We start from the raw sequence: 21784 nt of genomic DNA, 5'->3' as shown, positions 1-21784 counted from the left end.
TATTGGCTCACAGTTCTGGAGGCTGGGAAGTCCGAGATCAAGGAACCAGCATCTGATGAGGGCCTTCTTGCGGCGTCATCCATGGCAGAAGGGCAAAGAGATGGAGTAGAAGACTGACTCACCTTCATATAATGAACCCATTCTCAAGATAATGAGCCCGGTCTTACAATAATGGCATTAATCTATCCATGAGGGCATACCCCTCATGGCCTAATAACCTCTCATTGGCCTCCACCTCCCAACACTCTTGCATTGGGGTTTAAGTTTCTGATACATGCTTTTTAGGGGACACATTCAAACCATAGCAAAGACCTAACTCAAGTGTTTACTTCTTTTCTGAAGACTTTCCTGATGCCTTCTTCCTCATTTGCAGGAATTGACCACTTCCCTTGCCATTGCCACAACACTCAAACCTTGTCCTGGACTTACTAATAGACCTGTCTATGCTTGTCTACTGCACTGCAAACTCCTGAGGACAGGCGCCGTGACTGATTTTTCTTAGATCTTTAGAGCCTTGAGGAGTGTTTCATTCATGGCTACCATAAATGTTTACTGGAATCAATGAGTCTGAATGACTGAAGAGTGTAAGGTATCTCATTGTCTCAGTTGTTGCCCAGAGACCAAGTAGATTTAGGTAAATTCTTAAAAAATATCTCCTGCTATCTAAACTCTCATCATTTGCCCTTTGAATCTCCACGACCCAAACCATTTGGATTTCACAAAATTCTTCACCATTAGAACTTTAGGAACTGACTATAGGAGTATTTTAAAAAACATGTTAAAACACAGGCCCCATTTTATGCATGGCCAGAGATAGTTTCTAAGGCCCATATAATTCATTTGAGTGGCAGTAGTTGTCTGTATTACTTACCTTCATGGAGACTGCACACAGCTCTGGCCTGGTAGCTCCTTTAATCATGTCTTTAATTTCTGGTTGGCACTATCCTGTCTTTTCTTGCTGTGGTCATGGTTACCAGATGTGGTAGTTGAAGGAAAGGGACAGCTCTTGTCGCTAGAGTGCCAAACTATGGTGGGATATTAGTTAGGATTGCATAAAACTAGTAAAAACCAGAAAACTCTGGTTTATGAGCTTCTGCTAACAGAAAAATTATTTTTTATAAAAACTTAAATATGGCTTATTCCCACAAAATGTAAGCAGTACTTGGGTAAAGTTAACACTTTCCATATGTAAAAGACTAGCGTGGTTTTATTTCTGAGTATGGTATTGTATCCAATTGCAATATATAGCTAAGCTATTGTTTTGACTTTGAACCATTGAATTGAAATGACATTTTCATTCTAGAAGAAGACATGTTAAGCAAAGGAGTGCCTACTCTCTGCCAGCCACAGGGCTAAATGCTGCCATATGCATTGCTCTATCGAATTCTTACAACAACTGTGTTTGTCATATTTTTTTTTGTATTAGCATTTTATTTTGAGATAATTATAGATTCATGTTATGATCCCATGTACCCCTCACCCACTTTCTTCCAATGGTAGCATCTTGCATAATTATAATAGAGTCTTGCAACTAGGAAATTGTCATTGGTACAATCCTTTGATCTTACTCAGATTTCACGTTTTATATGCACTCATTTGTGTGTGTCTCTGTGTGTTTGCGTATTTAGTGCTATGCAATTTTTTTTTTTTTTTTTTTGAGATGGAGTTTCACTCTGTTGCTCAAGCTGGAGTCCAATGGTGTGGTCTCAGCTCACTCCAACCTCCACCTCCGGGGTTCAAGTGATTCTCCTGCCGCAGCCTCCTGAGTAGCTGGAATTACAGGCGTATGCCACCACGCTGGGCTACTTTTTATATTTTTGGTAGAGATGGGGTTTCACCATGTTGGCCAGGCTGATCTTGAACTCCTGACCTTAAGTCATCCACCTGCCTCGGCCTTCCAAGGTGCTGGGATTATAGGCGTGAGCCATTGTGCCTGGCCATGCTATACAATTTTACCACATTTATAGGTTACTATTTCTTTTTAAACACGTGAGGGAAACAAGGCTCGGTTAAATTATGTGAAATGCTCTAAGTATAGACTTTGAGTTTGAATCTAGCTCTGTTTGATCCACACTTTTGCTTTTTCAGTAACTATATGATTAATAACAGTAATAATTAATAATGCGAGTTTCATATGAAACATATTGAGTACTTTTTATGTGACAGGGACTGTTCTAAGGTATTGAGTCATTTAATCCTCCTGACAACTTTTATCATGTAAATTATATCACAGTTGAATTAGTCTCCTTAAACTGTAAGTCACATTACCAAGGAATAGGTAATTATTTTTACAGCTCCTCAAATCAATAATAAAATAATGAAATTCCACTCTCTCTTTACATAATTTCACATTTTGACTTCCGACCTTAACCACTGATCTTGGCCATTGTTGATTACTTTCATATGTATAATGAGACCTGTATTATTCCAGATTGAGTTAGGTTGAGATACCTTGCAAATAATTTTACTAAATTGTAAATAACAGCTGTTGTAGGCAGAATGCCAGAATCTTAAGGGAATAGATGTAAAACACCAAGAATACTTCAGAATGTAATTGAGAGAAGGTTTTTTTTTTTAAAGAGTGTTTTAGATTTTTATTTTTATTTATTTTTATTTATTTGCCAAATAAGGCCCCAGGAATGTTTAAATTTAATCAGATCTCCCAAGTTACGTATCTTAACTTTCAACGTGGTACCTAATGCCTTTGGTTGTGAGTTATCACTGATAAGCAGAATCAGCATGCTTCAGGAAGATAATAGATATACGAATCATCAGCCCTTAATTTACTATTCCTTGCTAGTTAAATCTCTTGTAAAACTGTCCCCGTGATGAACAGCAGCACTTATTCAGACCAAAAATAACAACAGTCCCATGTGTTGTAGGTCCCAGGAGGTCTTGGTGTTTTTGTAGACAGCAGACAAGAAATAAAAGGAATTTTGTCCTTTTTACCTCATGTAATCCCACTGGAAAATGAAACATATGCTATGAGTTGATATTGACTCCTGCCAGGTCACCTCCCTAAAGAGTCTCGGGCAGGCACTGTTGCAACATTTCTTGGACAGGAGTGTTACGGGCTGTGATGGAGATGGATGGTTTATGTAGCACGCTACCGTGGAACACTGCACTACTGTCTGCCCCTAGGAAGTGTCTAGTGAGGACTCTATGAGTAAGCCGCATATGTTACTTTAACTCTTTCAGAGGGTATTACATAAACTGTACATCCCCCAATTGTAAACCAAGTTTTACGTAGCTTTTTTTTTTTTTAAATAGTTGACTATAGTAATGCAGAACCACATATGATTTCTTTTCCCGTACTTTGTAGGACTTTCTTTTGGATGTTAGATAATGCAAGCATTTTTGAAACTATGTGTTATTAGGAACTATCTGGATACTACAAAACCCCTTTAATGGGCCACCCTATCAATTTTCTGTTCTTCTAAGGAAGTTTTTCCTATTCATGACTCATTTCACTCTTTGGCTTAGATTGAGGGAAATGTAATAATGATTAAGGAAAGGAATGTATGCGTTTTCTTCTTTTTCTGAAAACCTGTACACATTTTCTGTCTCGGGTTATGTAAACTTGGATGGCTGTAGAATGTTGACAACTGTGAGAGGTAAAAACGAGTCTGTTAATACATACCACTGCTTTGGAATTCAAAAACCAGAAAATTCCCCTTTGGTTCTTCGGAGAAGTGTTTAGCTTGATGGCCCGGAATACAAATCCAGTAAAATCGGTATGTTCCAGCTGTCATTTACACACACCTTAGGCAAAATTAATGAGATCACTCTAAGATTACACTTTGTGTTTTATTTTCATTTTATAGGTCTGTATGAGCTGTTGGCTGCTCTGCCAGCCCAGCTGCAGCCACATGTGGATAGCCAGGAAGACCTGACCTTCCTCTGGGATATGTTTGGTGAAAAAAGCCTGCATTCATTGGTAAAGGTAAACCATGCTGATGTCAGATTCTCTTTGCGAAAAGCATATGGAAAAATATTTGGGGCACCACCAAGTAAACCAGAGATCAAATTGTTGCTCTCTGAAAACAAAACAGCCTTGTTCCATTCACCGACGGGCGTGGAAGTTGTTAAAGATTCTACCAAAAATACATAGATGATTTCACTTAATGGTGGTGAGCTGGCTCTGTATACTAATGTAGCAACCATGTGGTCACCCCCTTGTTTAGAGAAAGAATATGAAATAGTAGCAGGAAGGTTTAGACTCTTTTACGGTCAACATTCATGAGCTGGAATTTAACTTAAATAAATGTTCACAGCAAAAATTAGAAGGAATCTATTTTCTGAGGTCAAGGATGGCAGCAGTTCAGTAGCCACATTAATTTAAAATAATTTCCTTTAACAAAGTCAACTGAAATTCTAGTAAGCTGTTTCTTTTATTGGCAGCACTCCATTGAAGTGGTATTTTGTATATAAATACACTGAAGCCGAATGTGAGTAAAAACAGTTTTTGGAGACAGTTTTAGTAAAGCATCATGCCATGAAAATGATCAGCCAGCAGAAATCGGGTCTGGCCATACAGCAACATTGGGAGTGATCAGAACTCCTAAAATAGTAAAATGAGAACAAGAAGCTTACTGGAAAATATGCCACTTGTGCTTCTGGAAATATGAATTGCATTTTCTCTCATCTAACTCAAGCTGAAAGAAATTTAGAGTCTTTCTGGAGTTTGTGAGGAGGTAGAAACCAGCGCCTCAATGATAACCGGACCTATATTTTTAAATTCAGCTAAATTTGTTATGGTTGCCTGTCATGATAAGAGGCTTTTAATTGATACAGAGTGTTCGAAAATGAGCAGCTTCTGAGCTGCAATTGCTTTACAGAACAGGATTCCTATATATTTTTTCTTGTCGAATTTACTGCAATTTGTGTACTTCCAGCAGTGACAATTCTTAAGAAATGGAAGTGTTGGTATGTGGCATTTCCCTGGCAGTACATTTAAAGACTACGTTTATTTGTTCATTTCTTTATTTTTTCATAACAATGTAATTTCCAAGGCATCCTTGTGCTCTAACTAATAGTTGCCCTCTGGGGGTTTATTAGGCATGGTCTTGGGATTATGACTGATGACGTTTGTGACTTGGTAATACAATCATACAAATATTTTTATGTTGAATGTATGGAAGTTGGATAGCTATGGGTTTATTTAGATTGAGTTGACCTTTTGGATAGAAGGAATAAAATAAATTTGAGATGGCATCATCATCCTTTAATCATTAAATAGGCATGCCTCCCAACAATGGATGCATATTCCTTTGTATGTATTTACAACATAGCTACTATCTCAGTTTCCTTACCTATAAAATTAAAGTTATACTATCTATCTGTTTACAAGGTTGTTTGTGAGTTTCAAATAAAATAGCGAAGATCTGAGTTTTTTGGTAGTTATATAATGGGGTTAGGCAAATTTAAGTAGGCATTATTAAGTATGGAGGAAAAAGTTAATTATCATAGCATGCTAAGGATCAAAAAGGAACGACAGAGATGGTTGTTATTTCTATTAAAAGAATGAAACTAATGCATAAAACAAATTCTTAGTTACACTGGCTTGAGTTTTAAGCTGAGGCTGTTTTTCAAAGTATATGTCAATACTAAGTGGTTAGAAAGCATAGCGGAGGGTGTTGATACCTGATTTCATAAAAACAGTGGAGCAAATAAGTTCATGTTGCTAGTATTTAGATAGCACAATAACACATGTACTATTCTAAATGTTTTCCAGTAATTGCTATAAAATGTATTTTCAAAATTAGTTTTATTACATACCTCTAGTACATTCTCAATGTCTTTTTTTTTTTTTTTTTTTGAGGCAGAGTCTCACTCTGTCGCCCGGACTGGAGTGCAGTGGCCAGATCTCAGCTCACTGCAAGCTCCGTCTCCCAGGTTTACGCCATTCTCCTGCCTCAGCCTCCCGAGTAGCTGGGACTACAGGTGCCCGCCACCTCGCCCGGCTAGTTTTTGTATTTTTAGTAGAGACGGGGTTTCACCGTGTTAGCCAGGATGGTCTCGATCTCCTGACCTCGTGATCCGCCCGTCTCGGCCTCCCAAAGTGCTGGGATTACAGGCTTGAGCCACCGCGCCCGGCCCATTCTCAATGTCTTAATAGTTCCTCCCACCCCCAACTTTTATCAGACACAGACCTCAAGTGTGTCCTTTGACTGACCCATTCTATTCGTTTTCAAGTATGTAAAGTCTACAATACTTTCAGGAGGCAGGCTCCTGGGACTGGAGATTTAAACAGCTGAAACAAACCGCTTAGCTGTATTCCAAGCGTGTCTATTTAAGCTTGAAGGAATAGAAGGCTTCAGCTTTTGTACGTAGATCTTGGTAGAGCTGAAGGAATTCGTTTGAAAAGATTTGCGCTAGAGTGAATCAAAATTGCTTTGGTTTCATGCTCTTCTGCCTGCAGTTGAAGCTGTTAGGATGTGATTTAGAACTGAGTGAACACAAAACTTGATTTTATTCTAGCACAGAATTTTCATAGTTGTTATCGTGTGTGTGTGTGTATGTGTGTGTGTGTTTAAATGGGCTGAGTGCAGTGGTTCACAGCTGTAATTCCAGGCCACGAGTTCAAGACCAGCCTGGGCAGCATAGCAAGACCCTCTCTCTAAAAAAAATTAAAATATAAAAAAAATAAAAATTAGCCAGGCATAGTGTGGTATGACTGCAGTCCTAGCCACTCAAGAGGCCGATGTGGGAGGATCGCATGAGCCTGGGAAGTCAAGGCTGCAGTGAGCTGAGATCACACTACTGTGCTCTAGTCTGGATAACAGAGACCCTGTCTCTTAAAAAAAAAAGTTTGGGGGCAGGCTGTAAATCAAAACACAATTTTAAATACATACACCTCTTTGGACTAGGGAAAAATATACTTATAAAGAGGAAGTTTGGGTAATACAGTCTCTGTGACAGGTGCAGCCACCTTGGGGTATTGGGCTACAGGGCAGGTATATGTAGGCTGTGAGCTTGTCACTAAAAAGGAAATATGGTGATCCTCTAGGGTGTTAGGTGAGGATGCTTTTGAAAAGAAAAACTCCTAAATAGAAAAGTTGAAGAACAATAAAAACGGTGAGCATGAGGCTTTAGAAGTATCAGGGGAAGATGATACTGAGAGAAGGCCTGGGAAGTCTCATATTAATATGGTTTAGCTGTGTCCCCACCCAAATCTCATCTTGAACTGTAGCTCCCTTAATTTATATGTGTTGTGGGAGGGATCCCACGGGAGATAATTGAATCGTGGGGGTGGTTTCCCTCATACTCTTCTCATGGTAGTGAATAAGTCTCACAAGATCTGATGGTTTTATAAGGGGAAACCCCTTTTGCTTGGCTTTCATCTTCTCTTGCCTACCACGATGTAAGATGTGCCTTTTGCCTCTGCCATGACTGTGAGGCTTCCCCAGCCACATGGAGCTGTGAGTCCACTAAACCTCTTTTTCTTTGTAAATTACCCAGTCAGGTATGTCTTTATCAGCAGCGTGAAAACTGACAAATGCACTTTATCTGTGGGATGGAAATACATTGTTTATGAGGATGGGAATAGAAGGATATCAGAATTCACATGAACTAGGGAATGGTTCATCCAGGACCCATCTCTTGCAAATATCCAGGACCATATATTTTGTATCTCAACCTCATTTCTAGATTTAGTTTGTATTCTTGTGGGTTCTTTTTTCTTATTGAGATCTCTTTACTTATTATACATTTTATTTTTTTTTTAGTTATGTTTGTGTGTGTTTTTGTAATCTGGTTTAAGTTCATTTTAAAACAAGGTATGGCATAAAAACTTGCTTAAATACTATCTTTCTTTTTTTTTTTTTTTTAATTCTTTGAGACAGAGTTTTGCTCTGTCACCCAGGCTGGAGTGTAATGGTGCAATCTTGGCTCTCTGCAACCTCTGCCTCCTAGGTTCAAGTTATTCTTGTGCCCCAGCCTCCTAAGTAGCTGGGACTATAGCCACCTGTCACCAGGCCTGGCTAATTTTTGTATTTTTGGTAGAGATAGGGTTTCATCATGTTGACCAGTCTGGTTTTGAATCCTGACCTCAAGGGATCCATCTGCCTCGGCCTCTCAAAGTGTTGGGACTACAGGTGTGAGCCACTGCACCCGGCCTATGTTTCTTTTAAATAAGGCTGTAGTTCTGTTTCCCCCAGAAATCTTTGTTTTTAACTCACAACTATGTTAGATTTCTAGGATAAGAATATGGAATTATTAGTACCTTTTAAATAGTTGTGTTATGTTTTCCCCTACCCTTTAAAATAATTGTGTGTATATTTGGAAACAGGAGGAAAAAAATGTAGCAATCTGAATTTTATTCTTTTTGGTCTATTAAAGTATTTCAACAAACCCAAATTGATATTTTCCAGATAATTTTCCTCATATGATTGAATTATTGTATGTGTTTCTGTGATTTCAGCCTTATACAAGTAATGAGAAATACTCAGACTCCTGTAACATCTGGTTACATTGTTTTAACTTTGCATATTTTTTAATTTTGGGGGTTGCAAAGTAGGTATATATTTTTATGGAGTATACAATAATTTTGATACCAGCATATAATGTGTAATAATCACGTCAGGGTAAATGGGGTATCCATCACCTCAAGCATCTATTTAACTTTGAGTTTTGATGGACTGATTGATATTATTTGTTGAGTACGTACTCTATGCCAGTTACTGTATGGACTACTAGGGCTAAGATATCCAACTTGGTGGGCACAATCCCTTGCCTGTAGGGGCTCCAATCTCCCAGAGAGTTTATAAATGAAGGGATGGATGATTACAGTATTCTAAGATAGGTCTCATTTGGAACTTTTTAGGAGAGACACAAGGTACCTCACTCAATACTGGCCTCAGGGGGGGCAGTTCATGGAGGATTTGGTATCTTAAGCTACAACCTGCATTTGGAATAGGAGTTGCTCAGGTTAGACTGGGTGTGGTGGCTCATGCCTGTAATCCCAGCACTTTGGGAGGCTGAGGCAGGTGGATCACTTGAGGTCAGCAGTTCGAGACCAGCCTGGCCAACATGGTGAAACCTCATCTCTACTAAAAACTAGTAAAATTAGCCAGGCATGGTGGCACATGCCTGTAATCCCAGCTACTTGGGAGGCTGGGGCATGAGAATTGCTTGAACCTGGGAGGCAGAGGTTGCAGTGAGTCAAGATTGTGCCACTGCATTCTAGCCTGGGCGACAGAGTAACATTCCGTCTCAAGAAAAAAAAAAAAAAAAAAAGGAGTTTCTCAGATTAGAGTTTATGGGATGGATCAGAGCATGGGATGTCAGGCAGAAGGAATAATAGATGCAAACACCTGGAGGCAAGAGCGAGTGGTCCACCTTTAGGATGGAGGTCGACAGATTGTTTTGGCTGATCTGTGACACCAGGAAGGCTGTGGGCAGCGGAGGGTGGCGGGAGAGATGAACAGTGACCTATTCTTGAATGGCTTTGTAAACGACAGAAGGTGAATGGACTTTCTTCTAAGAGAGTGGGAACCATTTCATGGAAAGGTTTTAAGGAGAGAAGAGTGAAGATATCAGGTTTTTCTTTTTTCTTTTCTTTTCTTTTTTTTTTTTTTTTTTGAGACGGAGTCTCGCTCTGTCGCCCAGGCTGGAGTGCAGTGGCCAGATCTCAGCTCACTGCAAGCTCCACCTCCCGGTTTCTTTTAGAGGTAAACTGTGAAGATTGGATGGGACATGAGATTCCCAAGTCAGAGATGATATTGGCAAAGTGTTGGAAGAGCCTCACCTGCCTGTGGGCTGTTCATTAAAATATGAAACTCTCCTGTTGTAAGCCACCACCAACTATTGTTTATGCCAGGCCATTGGGGGTTGGAAGAGGACACCAGGAGACCTGTATAAGCTGAAAGATACCAGGTACCTGTTCTTACATATTTTGACCATCTCCTCAGAGGAGTTGAGAGGTAATTTTAGTTTTGGTTATGTTTGTTTGATATCTGGGGCGTAATCAAATAGAGCACCTATTGGATATGTGAATCTTTTTTTTTTTTTTTTTTTTTGAGATGGAGTCTCACTCTGTCACCCAGGCTGGAGTGCAGCGGTGTGATCTTGGCTCACTGCAGCCTCCGCCTCCCATGTAGCAGGATTCTCCTGCCTCAGCCTCCCGTGTAGCTGGGATTACAGGCGACCGCCACCACACCTGGCTAATTTTTGTACTTTTAGTAGAGACGGGGTTCTACCATGTTGACCAGGGTGATTTCGAACTCCTGACCTCAGATGATCCACCCGCTTCCGCCTCCCAAAGTGCTGGGATTACAGGCGTGAGCCACCGTGCCTGGCCTGGATACGTGAATATTGAACTGAGGATAATTATGTTCTAGATTGGAGAGACTATTCTATTTGGACTAGACTATTTGGGAGTAGGGCTGCCGGATAAAATATGGGACATCCTGTTACAGTTGAATTTCAGATATGCAATGAATAGTCTTTGTTATAAGTGTGAACCATGCAATATTTGTGTTTTCACTACTGAAATCTGGCAACTCTATTTGGGAGTAATCAATGTTTAGAAGGTAACATTCTTTTGGGAACAGATTTATTGAGATGTATATTTCACCTACTGTCCAATCACCCACTTAAAACGTACAATTTAGTGGTTTTTAGTACATTCACAGGGTTGTGCAACCATTGCCAAAATCAATTTTATTGATTTTTATTTATTTTGTTCTTTTCCTGTCCCCATAATCAATTTTAGAAACTTTTTATCACCTCAAAAAGAAATCCTTCACCCCTAGCCATCACTCTTCAATCCTTGCATTCTCTCTCCCATCCCATCCCTAAACAACTGCTAATCCACTTTCTGTCTTTGTGTATTTGCCTATTCTGGACATTTCATTTAAATAGCATTATCCGTGGCTTTTTTGTAACTGGCTTCTGTCACTTAGCTTAATGTTTTCAAGGCTCACCCATATTATAGCATGTATCAGCACTTAATTCCTTTTTATGACTGAATAACATTATGTGGATGTATCACACTTCATTCATCCTTTCATCCATGGATGGACATTTGGATTGTTTCTGCCTATTGGCTGTTATGGTGATGCTACTAAGAACATTTGTGTATAAGTTATTGAGTAGATGTATGTTATCACTTCTCCTGGGTGTGCTACTAAGAACATTTGTGTATAAGTTATTGTGTAGATGTATATTATCACTTCTCCTGGGTGTGTATCTAGGAGAGGAATTGCTAGGTTAAATGGTAACTCTTTAAGTTTTTATGAAGACCTGTTAGACTTTTTTCCTAAGTGGCTGAACCATTTTATATTCCTGCCAGCAGTGTATAAGGGTTCTGATTTCTCTATATCTTCATCAACACTTGTTTTTATCTGACTTTTTGATTTTTACTATCCTGCTGGGTATGAAGTGATATCTCATTGTGATTTTGATTTTCTTTTTCTAGAAGTCTAAATAATGCTAACCATCTTTTCATGTGCTTATTGGCTACTTGTATGTCTTCTTTGGAGAAATGTCCAACTGGATCCTTTGCCCGTTATTTCTCCCATTGGATTCTTTTTAATTAATAAACTTTATAGAACTGTTTTAGATTTACAGAAAAATTGAGCAGATGGTACAGATAGCTCCCATATCTCCCTTCTCCCCTTCCCAGTTTCTCTTATTATTTACCTCTTGCATTGGCATGGTACATTTGTCAATTAACAAACCAATATTGGTTGATACATTATTATTAACTGAACTCCATTGTCTACATTAAGGTTTATTCGTTGTGTTGTATAGTTCTAGGTTTTGACAAATGCATTATGTCTTGTATCTATTATTACATTGTCATGAAGAATAGTTTTATCTTTCCAGATCTCCTGTGTTTCACCTGACCTCCTTCCGCAGCTCAGCAATCACTGATAGTTTTATTGTCTGAATAGTTTTGCCTTTTCCAGAAGGTCATATCGTTGGAATCATACAGTCTGTAGCCTTTTCAGATTGGCTTCTTTTACCTACTAATAAGCATTTAGGGCTCCATCAAGTCTTCTCATGGCAACATAGCTCATTTCTTTACTTTGTATCGCTGAATAGGATTCAGTTGTAGATAAGCACCATAGTTTGTTTTTCCATTAACCTTTTGAAGAGCATGTTCATTGCTTCCAGTTTTGAGCAGTTACAGGTAAACATTCTATAAACATTTGTGTGCAGGTTTTGGTGTAGGTGTAAGTTTACAACCTATTTGGATAAATATCAAGGAGCACAATTGCAGAATCATGTGGTAAGACTATCTTTAGCTTTTTAAGAAACTGCCGGCCAGGTGTGGGGGCTCACGCCTATAATCCCAGCACTTTGGGAGGCCGAGGCGGGAAGATCACGAGGTCAGGAGATAGAGACCATCCTGGCTAATACTGTGAAACCTCGTCTCCACTAAAAATACAAAAAATTAGCCAGGCGTGATGGTGGTCGCCTGTAGTCCCAGCTACTTGGGGGGCTGAGGCAGGAGAATGGCGTGAACCCAGGAGGCGGAGCTTGCAGTGAGCTGGGATGGTGCCACTGCACTCCAGTCTGGGTGACAGAGCGAGTCTCAAAAAAAAACCAAAACTCATTGTCAAACCCAAGGTCACTTAGATATTCTCGTGTTATCTCCTAGAAGTTTTACAGTTTTGTGTTTACATTTAGCTATATTGTCCACCTTGAGTTCTGTGTCTAGATTAAAATGTCTGCATATGAATATCCAATTGTTTTAGCATCAGTTGTTGAAAAGACCATTCTTTTTCTGTTGAATTGCCTTTACTCCTTTGTCAAAGATTAGCTTTTATTTATGTGGGTCTATTTTTGGGCTACTATATTCCATTATCTATTTGTTTATTCTTTCATCAACACATGCTGTCTTGATTACCTTAGCTTTATAGTTAGTTTTGAAGTAGGGTAGCGTCAGCTCTCAGACTTAGTTCTTTTTTGATATTGTGTTGACTATTCTGAATCTTTTGCCTTGTCATATAAACTTTATAATCAGTTTGTCATGTCCACAAAATAATCTGCTGCGATTTTGATTGGGACTGTGTATTCTATATATAGCTCAATTTGCGAAGAGATGACATCTTAGTAACATTGTGTATTCCTGACCATGAACATGGAATATTCCTCAATTTATCGAGATCTTCTTTGATTTCTTTTACCAGAGTCTGTGTTTTCCTTATTTAGATTCTCTACACACTATATTTTGTTAGATTTATACCTAAATGTTTTATTCTTTTTGGTACTATGGCTTTGGAGTGGTATTATATTTTTAATTTCAAGTTTCAGCTGGTCAGCACTGGTATATAGGAAAGCAATTGATTTTTGGATATTAAGCTTCTATTCTGCATCCTTGCTATAATCGTTTACTTGTGGCCAAAGGTGTTTTGCTGTTGTTGTTGATTCTTTGGGATTTTCTACATAGATACTTATCTCATCTGTAAACAAAGACTGTTTGTTTGTTTGTTCTCAATCTGTATATATCTTTTTTTGTCTTATAGCATCTGCTAGGAATTCTCATGTAGTGTTGAATAGCTGTGGTGAAAAGGCATCTTTTCTTTATACTGATCTTAGGGAAAATAATCTAGTTTCTCATCATTAAGTATGATTTTAGCTGTAGGTATTTTATACATGTTCTTTGTCAAGTTGAGAAAGTTCTTTCTATTTCTGGTTTGCTCAGAGTTTTTATTGTGAATGGGTACTGATTTATTTATTTTATTTTATTTTTTAAGACAGAGTCTCACTTTGTCACCCAAGCTGCCTCCGGGGTTCAGGCAATTCTTGTGCCTCAGCCTCTCAAGTAGCTGGGATTACAGGCATGCGCCACCATGCCTGGCTAATTTTTGTATTTTTAGTAGAGACAGGGTTTCACCATGTTGGTCAGGCTGATCTTGAACTCCTGACCTCAGGTTATCCACCTGCCTTGGCTTCCCAAAGTGCTGGGATTATAGGCGTGAGCCACTGCTCCCAGCCTTAAAAAATATTTTTGCTTCTGTTGATGTGATCATATGATTTTCTTGTTTAGCATATTGATGTGATTGATTACAGTGATTTACTTATGAATGTTTAACTAGATTTTGCAGACCTGGAATGAATCTTACTTGGTCGTGGTATTGGTTGAGGATTCCTTATCCAAAAGGCTTGGGATCTGAAAGACGTGTTTTATATTTTAGATTGTTTTGAATTTTGGAATATTTGCAGATTCTTAACTAGTTAAGCATCCCTGATTTGAAAGTCCAGAATCCCAAAGTGCTCTGGTGAGCATTTCATTGAGCATCATGTCCTTGTCAGCATTCAAAAAGTATCAGATTTTGGAGCATTTCAGATTTCAGAGCATTTTGGATTTCAGATTTTTGGATTTGGGATGCTCCATCTCTATATAATTAATTTGATCTATTGTTGGGTTCAGATTATTAATATTTTGTTGAGTTTTTTTGCATCTCTGTTTATAAGAATGGTTAGTCTGTAATTCCCCTTCCTTGTCATGTCTTTGCCTGGTTTTGATAATAAGAAAATGCTGGCCTCATAGAATGAGGTAGGAAGTGTACTCTGCTTGCTGTTTTCCTTTTCTTTCTAGAAGAGATTGCAGAGAATTGGTATACTTTCTCCCTTAAGTGTTTTGTAGAATTCACCAGTGAAGCCATCTGGACCTGGTGCTTGCTGTTTTGTAAGTTAACCGGTTACTGATTCAATTTCTTTCATAAATATAGGCTTATTCAGATTTGTGTTTCTCCTTTTGTGAGTTTTTGTTACTATTGTCTTTCAAGGAATTGTGTATATCATCTAACATCAAATTTGAGGGCATAGAATTGTTCATCCGATTCTTTATTGTCCTTGACATCAGTACTGTTGACTCCTCTTTCATTTCTGATATTTGTAATTTGTATCTTGTCTCTTTTTTCCCTTGCTATAGATTTATCAATTTTATTAATCATTTAAAAGAACTTGCTTTTGATTTTGTTGATTTTTCTCTGTTGTTTTCGTGTTCCAGTTTCGTTGATTTTTGCTCTCATTGTCTGATTTCTTTTCTTCTACTAGCTCTTCTTTTTCTGGTTTCCAAAGGTTACAAAGTTAGATTATCAATTTTAGATTTTTCTTTCTTTTGAATGTATTCTTTCAATGCTATAAATTCTAACCACTGCTTTTGCAGCATCTCACAAGTTTTAGTAAGTTGTATTTTCATTTTCACTTAATTTAAAATATTCTTGAGAATTCTTCTTTGACCCATGTGTTATTTAAAATGTTGTCTAATTTCCAAATATTTAGAGATTTTCCTGCTGTCTTTCTGTTACTGATTTCTAGTTTAATTCCATGTAGTCTGAAAACATATGCTGTATGGTTTTTGCTCGTTTAGATTTAAGTTGTGTTTAATGGCCCAGGATGTGGTCTATCTTGTCGAATGGTCTATGTGAGCTTGAGAAGAATGTGTATACTGCCGTAATTGGATAAACTATTCCATAAATGTCAGTTAGATTTAGTTGGTAGATGGTGCTGCTCAGTTCAACTGTCTCCTTACTGATTTTTTTTTTTTTGCTTGCTGGATCTGTCAATTATGGACTGATAGCGGGTATTGAGGTTCCAAGTATAATAGTGACTTTGTGAATTTCTCTGCAGTTTTATCAGTTTTGCTTTATGTATTTTGATGCTTTCTTGTTAGGTGCATACACATTTAGGATTGTTACGTCTTTTTGGGGAATTGATGCCCTTTTCATTATGTAATACCTTTATCTTTGATAATTTTTCTAGTTCTGCCAATTTGCCGTGTTGGAAATTGACATATGTACTCCATCTTTTTTGGGTTAATGTTAGTGTATCTTTCTCTATTTTTTTCTTTTCATTTGTCTGTATCTTTATATTCAATGTGAGTTTTTTATAGACAACATATAGTTGGGAGGTGGGTCTTCCTTTTTATCCATTCTGACAGTCTCTGTTTTTTAATTGGTATATTTAGACCATTCACATTTGAAGTGTCTATTGATATAGTTGGTTAAGATTTACTATGTTTACAACTGATTTCTGTTCACTGCACTTGTTATTTTTTAAGATTTTAATTATCCTGTCTTTTCCTTCCTTCTCTGTTTTTAGTTGATCATTTTATATTATTCCATTTACTCTCTTCTTTTATCATATCAATTATACTTAATTTTTTTTTCTTTTTGTGCTTGTCTTATAGTTAGCAACACACATTTACAACAAATACAGGTTTGTTTTTTTTTTGAGACAGGGTCTTGTTCTGTCTCGCTGGCTGGAGTGCGGTAGTGTTATCTTGGTTCATCACAGACCTGATTTCCCGGGCTCAAGTATTCCTCTCACCTCTCAACTTCCCAAGTAGCTGGAAGAGTACCTGGAACTACAGGCATGTGCCACCGTGTCCAGCTAACTTTTTTTTTTCTATTTTTTGTAGAGACAGGGTTTTGCTATATTGCTTAGGCTGGTCTCGAACTCGTGGACTCAAGTGATCCTCCCGCCTTAGCCTCCCAAAGTGCTGGGATTACAGGCATGAGCCACCATGCCTGATCTAGTTCTATTTTCAGATAACACTGTCATTTCACAGGTAGTGCAGGTACCTTATAACAGAGTATTCTCAATTCCCTTTTTCCTATTTTTTATGACATTGCTGTCATTCATTTTACTTATGCCTATGCTAATGTAATCCCCCAGTACATTGCTAATATTATTACTCTAAACAGTTATCTATTAGATCAATTAAGAATAAAACAAATAAAATTTTTTGCTTTATTTATTTTTTCTCTGATGTCCTTCCTTCCTTTTTTTTTTTAATGTAGATCCAAGGGTCTGACCTACGTCATTTTCTTTCTCTCTGACAAACTTCATTTTTAACACTTCTTACAAGGCAGGTCTACTGGTGGCAAATTCCTTGAGTTTTTGTTTGTCTGAAAAAGTTTTTTTTCTCCTTGACTTTTGAAGTGTAATTCCATTAGATACAGAAGTCCAGACTGGCATTTTTTTTTTTTTTTTTTCTTTCAACACTTAAAATATTTCAGTCCACTCTCTTTTCGCTCACATAGTTTCTGATGAGAAGCCTGAAGTAATTCTTATCCTTGTCCTCTAGAAGTAAAGTATTTTTTCCCTCAAGCTTCTTTCAAGATGTTTGCTCTCTAGCAGTAGTCTTTAATGGGCTTTACTTCTGAACTTGAAAACTTTACAAATTCAACTAAGGTGAACTTTGCTTACTATTTTGGTCCTTTTCACTCAAAGATGTGGAAGCCTCATCAGAGGCCTCCGTATTCCTCAGTAGATGATATCATGATAATGTTATGATTAATCTTTTTTCTTTTCCCCTACAAATAGAAAAATCCTTTGTCTATCAGCCTATTGTAAACCGCAAGAGTACGTATCGTGGGACTTGGAAGTGCCATGATAATCTCTTAATTGCCTACCCCTTTACTTTAATAACGATGAACACTTTTTTTGGGGTAAGATAAATTACTAGTTTTATTAGCCATAATTTAAAAGGAATGCCCACTATTTAATATCAAGAGTCATTTTTAAATTCAAAATATACAATTTATCTTCTTAAACATGCCCTGAAGTCTTGTTTTTAATGACACCTATGAAGTCGTGGGCATGTTAGTCACCCAGTAGAAGTGAAGTATGAGAGATGACACTTAGTGGGAGTTTATTTTGAATCTCCATATTAATATGAATTTGTAAAGTTAAATTAATGCTCATGAATTTAGGTTGAATTCTGAAAGGGAAAATCTTAATCTTGAATCTGAATAAACCCTGAACAGAGGCTCATAGAGCAACCTGTGAACAAGAATATACTTTTAAAATTTTATTTCTCCAATCTGGAAATTTCAGAAAGTGAAAAACCGGTTTGAAGGTAATTCTTGATCTTCATCTTTCAATAACTCAGATTTTCTTACTAAAATTAGCACGATGAGATTTGCATAGAAAGTAGTTATTTCCAGGATAATCGATCCAGTCAAGCTATTTTAAGAAGAGGGATAATTTTATCGAGGAATGGTTTTATAAACTCTTTTCGGTTCAAGCACTTTTAAGTTCCTCTCTTCTTTTAATCTAGAAGCAACAAAAAGCATCATGCTTGTGGGGAAAAGGTGATATTTATATGGTAGTGAATCAGATTCAAGGCTGAAGAACTGTTAATATTTTATAAGATACTCATGGCATAGGCCCCTTTAGAAACAAATAGTGCTGTTTGGGGAAGGGAGAGGTGGTATTAAGTTTAGAGAGTAAACCCAATGGGGAGGTTATGTTACTTGCCTCTGACATATCATTTGCTTTAGGTGGGAGGAAAAAGAAAAAGACAGCCAGACATTGCGAATGATCCATGGCCACCTGGTCTGACAGAGCGGAGACTTGGGTAGCAGCAGCTGGTAACGCTCCTTGGCCTATCAAAGGTAATTGTCAGGCCAGCTCTGTTGGAAAAGCCAGATGAAGTTATTTCTTACGTTATAGTTTACATTTTTTCAGGCACAGAAACATGTAAAGTCTGCTGAAGAATTCCTGAGACCCTGAGTAAATTGTTGCCTTTGTAATTCATACTCTAAAAATGGTGGCCATATGTCGCCCTTTTTAGAGATTTACTTGAGAGTAAGAATGAGAAAATAGGAGCCAGATTTGTGAATATTTAGTGCGGCTGTGTCCTCCCGCAAGGTCTGCATTTGTGTAATGTAACAGTCAAGTTATTGTGAGATTTACATGGTGCTTCAAATATACCTAGCTTCAGAACAACCATCTTATATTTATTCATAATTTCATAATGGGAAGCTTATATGCTTTACCAGAATGAATGTGGAGAATTTCTTACCTAGAAATCCCTGACTTAAGAACAGTTCATTCATTAGAATGTGTGGAATCAGGACATTTGTAACATTTATTTCCCTTTTTGGGCACTTCCTGCTGTTCTCTCATTCCAGAGAGTAGGAATTCCAGTAGGGAAACGTCTGGCTTCCCTAGGTCTTGTACCTAACAGTGGAGTCTCTGGGCTACAGATATGTGCATTTCCCACTGCAGTAGGTCTTAACCAAATTGCTCTACTAAGTGATTTGACTGGCTCCGGGAAATGTATATTTACAATTCTAGGACCTTGGGTCATCTCCCTTTATCACCTCCATTTCTGGATTGTGCTGTTTTTGGATATCTGACTTTAATACCATGGCAGGTGGCAGTTGCCACAAAGGTGTTGGGCAGTGAAGTGTGGTCCTGACATTCCCACTTGGTTCTCAAAGTCCATTTCCCACAGCGAATTGCAGAACCATTGGCAGCAAATAAATCTCCAATGTTCGTTTTCATCTATAGTAAAATGATTTTAAAATGTCACAGTTATTGCCATCTACAACTTCCTTGGAGCCTGTCCTTGTTTTATTTGATGTAAATTATTTTTAAAATATAGAACTGAATTGTAATAATTTCAACATAGGCTGTTCTCTCTCTCTCTCTCTTTCTCTGTCTTTTTTTTTTTTTTTTTGTGAGATGGAGTCTTGCTCTGTCACCCAGGCTGGAGTGTAGTGGTGTGATCTCGGCCCACTACAACCTCTGCCTCCTGAGTTCAAGCAATTCTCCTGCCTCTGCCTCCTGAGTAGCTAGGACTACAGGCACCTGCCACCATGGCCAGCTAATTTTTGTATTTTTAGTAGAGATAAAGTTTCACCATTTTGGCCAGGCTGGTCTCGAACTCCTGGCCTAAGTGATCTGCCTGCCTCGGCCTCCCAAAGTGCTGAGATTATAGGCGTGAGTCACCACTCCCGGCCAATACAATGTGCTTCTGACAGAAGTCAGCATGAAAGTGACTATCAGAGCTTCAGAAAAGACAGGAAGAAGAACTCCAATTGAACAAGGGAGTGCTATGGGATCTGCTGTGGCAAGGCTGTGTGGAGGCTAGTTCACACTTCTTGTGGTTGTGTAAAAAGGTATATAGGAATACACATTCTGCATAAAGAAAACTTAGTGTCAGCATGGAATTTCACATGACAGATTTAAACATGTTTTTGTGGGCTGGCTTGGAGGCTTAGCCACCACCATATTTAATTATATTTCTAGAGCATGTATTCGAAGATCTAAGAAAAAAATTAGAATTACAAGCACACATTTTGTGTAAACTCTGCTTGATTTGGAGTGGAGGGACTGCAGATAATATTCACTCAAGTGTAGTTTGGAACTTTAGGCCTTTGGACAATAATCATGAAATGATTGTAAGTGTGAGTGTAATGTATGGCTAAAGAAGACAGGTAATTTCTAGAGAGAGGACGACTTCCATGATTCCTTCACATCAAGTTGGGACCTTTTGCTGCCTCCATCCTTTTTTCTTTTGAGTCTGGTGATCATTTGCTTCTCATTGAGTCTGTCTGTTCACCCTTTTGTGTTGTCTCAGTTATGGACAGTCAGGTATATTGAGTACTTTTCTGTGTTTCCAGAAACTCATGTCCCACCCTTTTGCAAAGAGGCAACTGTGTTTAGAATTCAGAGCTGGCAGTATGAGCCACACTGCTTGGACTCAGGTTCTGACTGTGCCAAGAATAAGATAATAACTTATTTTATTATCATAACAATGTAATAATGTATTGTATTTATCTTAATATATATTATACTATATTATATCATATTATAACAATATAATAATTTATAACTTATTTTCATCATAATATAATATTACATTATTAAACATATATAATATAGGCTGGTCTCGAACTCCTGACCTTAAGTGATTCATGTGCCTCAGCCTCCCAAAGTGCTGGGATTACAGGCATGAGCCACTGTACCTGGCCAATGATATATTTATGATTAGAAATACTATATATAATATATTAATTACATATTAATATATCAACTAATAAAAAATATATTAGATAAGCATAACATATTATATTATGATAATATAACAATATAACTTATAATTTAAAAGAACTTATTTTATCATAATATATTACATTATTAAAAAATCATAAAATATTAAGTTAAAATAAATAGGTATGTTTACCTTAATATATTAATATATGATAATGTATAAAGATAATATCTATATATAAATATATATTATGATATATATTAATAATTATGTTACTATATATTAGGATAGTATCTTTTTATTTTGGAGACAGAGTCTCACTCTGTCACCCAGGCTGGAGTGCAGTGGCTCGATCTCTGCTCACTGCAACCGCTGCCTCCCAGGTTCAAGCGATTCTCAAGTGTCAGCCTACCAAGTAGCTGGGATTACAAATGCCCCCACAATGCCCAGATAATTTTTGTATTTTTAGTAGAGACAGAGTTTCACCATGTTGGCCAGCCTGGTCTCAAACACCTGACCTCAAGTGATCTGCCCACCTCGGCCTCCCAAAGTGCTGGGATTACAGGCATGAGCCACCATGCGTGACCAAGATAATATCTTAATATTGTAATATATTAATAATATCTTGTGATATATATCATAATAGTATATTAAGATAAAGATATGTTAATATATAGATATATATTTTAATGTATGAATATATTATGTAAGATATATATCTTAAAATATTAATGTAATATTCTAATATATATTTTATAATATGTTAAGGTAAAGATACATTTAACATATATAAAGATATATATTTTAAAATATGTAAAGACGTATCTTAATATATACTAAGAACATATCTTTATAGGATATATATCTTAATATATTATCTTTATATATATAAATATCTTACTATTTTACTTCACAGTGCCTCACTTTCCTTATATATTAGTATAAAATGAGGATAGCAGTAGTACCTACTTTGTGTGCTTGTTTTAAGGATCAAATGAATTGATAGATGAAATGTGCTTTAAATATTGTCTGGAACAT

The 21784-nt window shown here is 37.3% G+C and overlaps 1 protein-coding gene across 2 annotated transcripts in view; it reads left to right on the top strand.

Annotated features, from left to right (window-relative positions):
- The window catches only part of MPP7 (membrane palmitoylated protein 7), a 303028-nt gene that overhangs the window by 138849 nt on the left and 142395 nt on the right, over nucleotides 1-21784 (top strand). For both annotated transcript variants that reach the window (XM_033209887.1, XM_033209886.1), the window contains one exon: nucleotides 3825-3943. In XM_033209887.1, the coding sequence (XP_033065778.1) occupies nucleotides 3825-3943 (119 nt within the window). The remainder of the gene's footprint in view (nucleotides 1-3824; nucleotides 3944-21784) is intronic.

This window comes from Trachypithecus francoisi, unplaced genomic scaffold (genome assembly GCF_009764315.1).
Source record: "Trachypithecus francoisi isolate TF-2019V2 unplaced genomic scaffold, Tfra_2.0 Lachesis_group9, whole genome shotgun sequence".
NCBI lineage: Eukaryota > Metazoa > Chordata > Mammalia > Primates > Cercopithecidae > Trachypithecus > Trachypithecus francoisi.
This window is presented reverse-complemented; position numbering and strand designations above follow the sequence as displayed.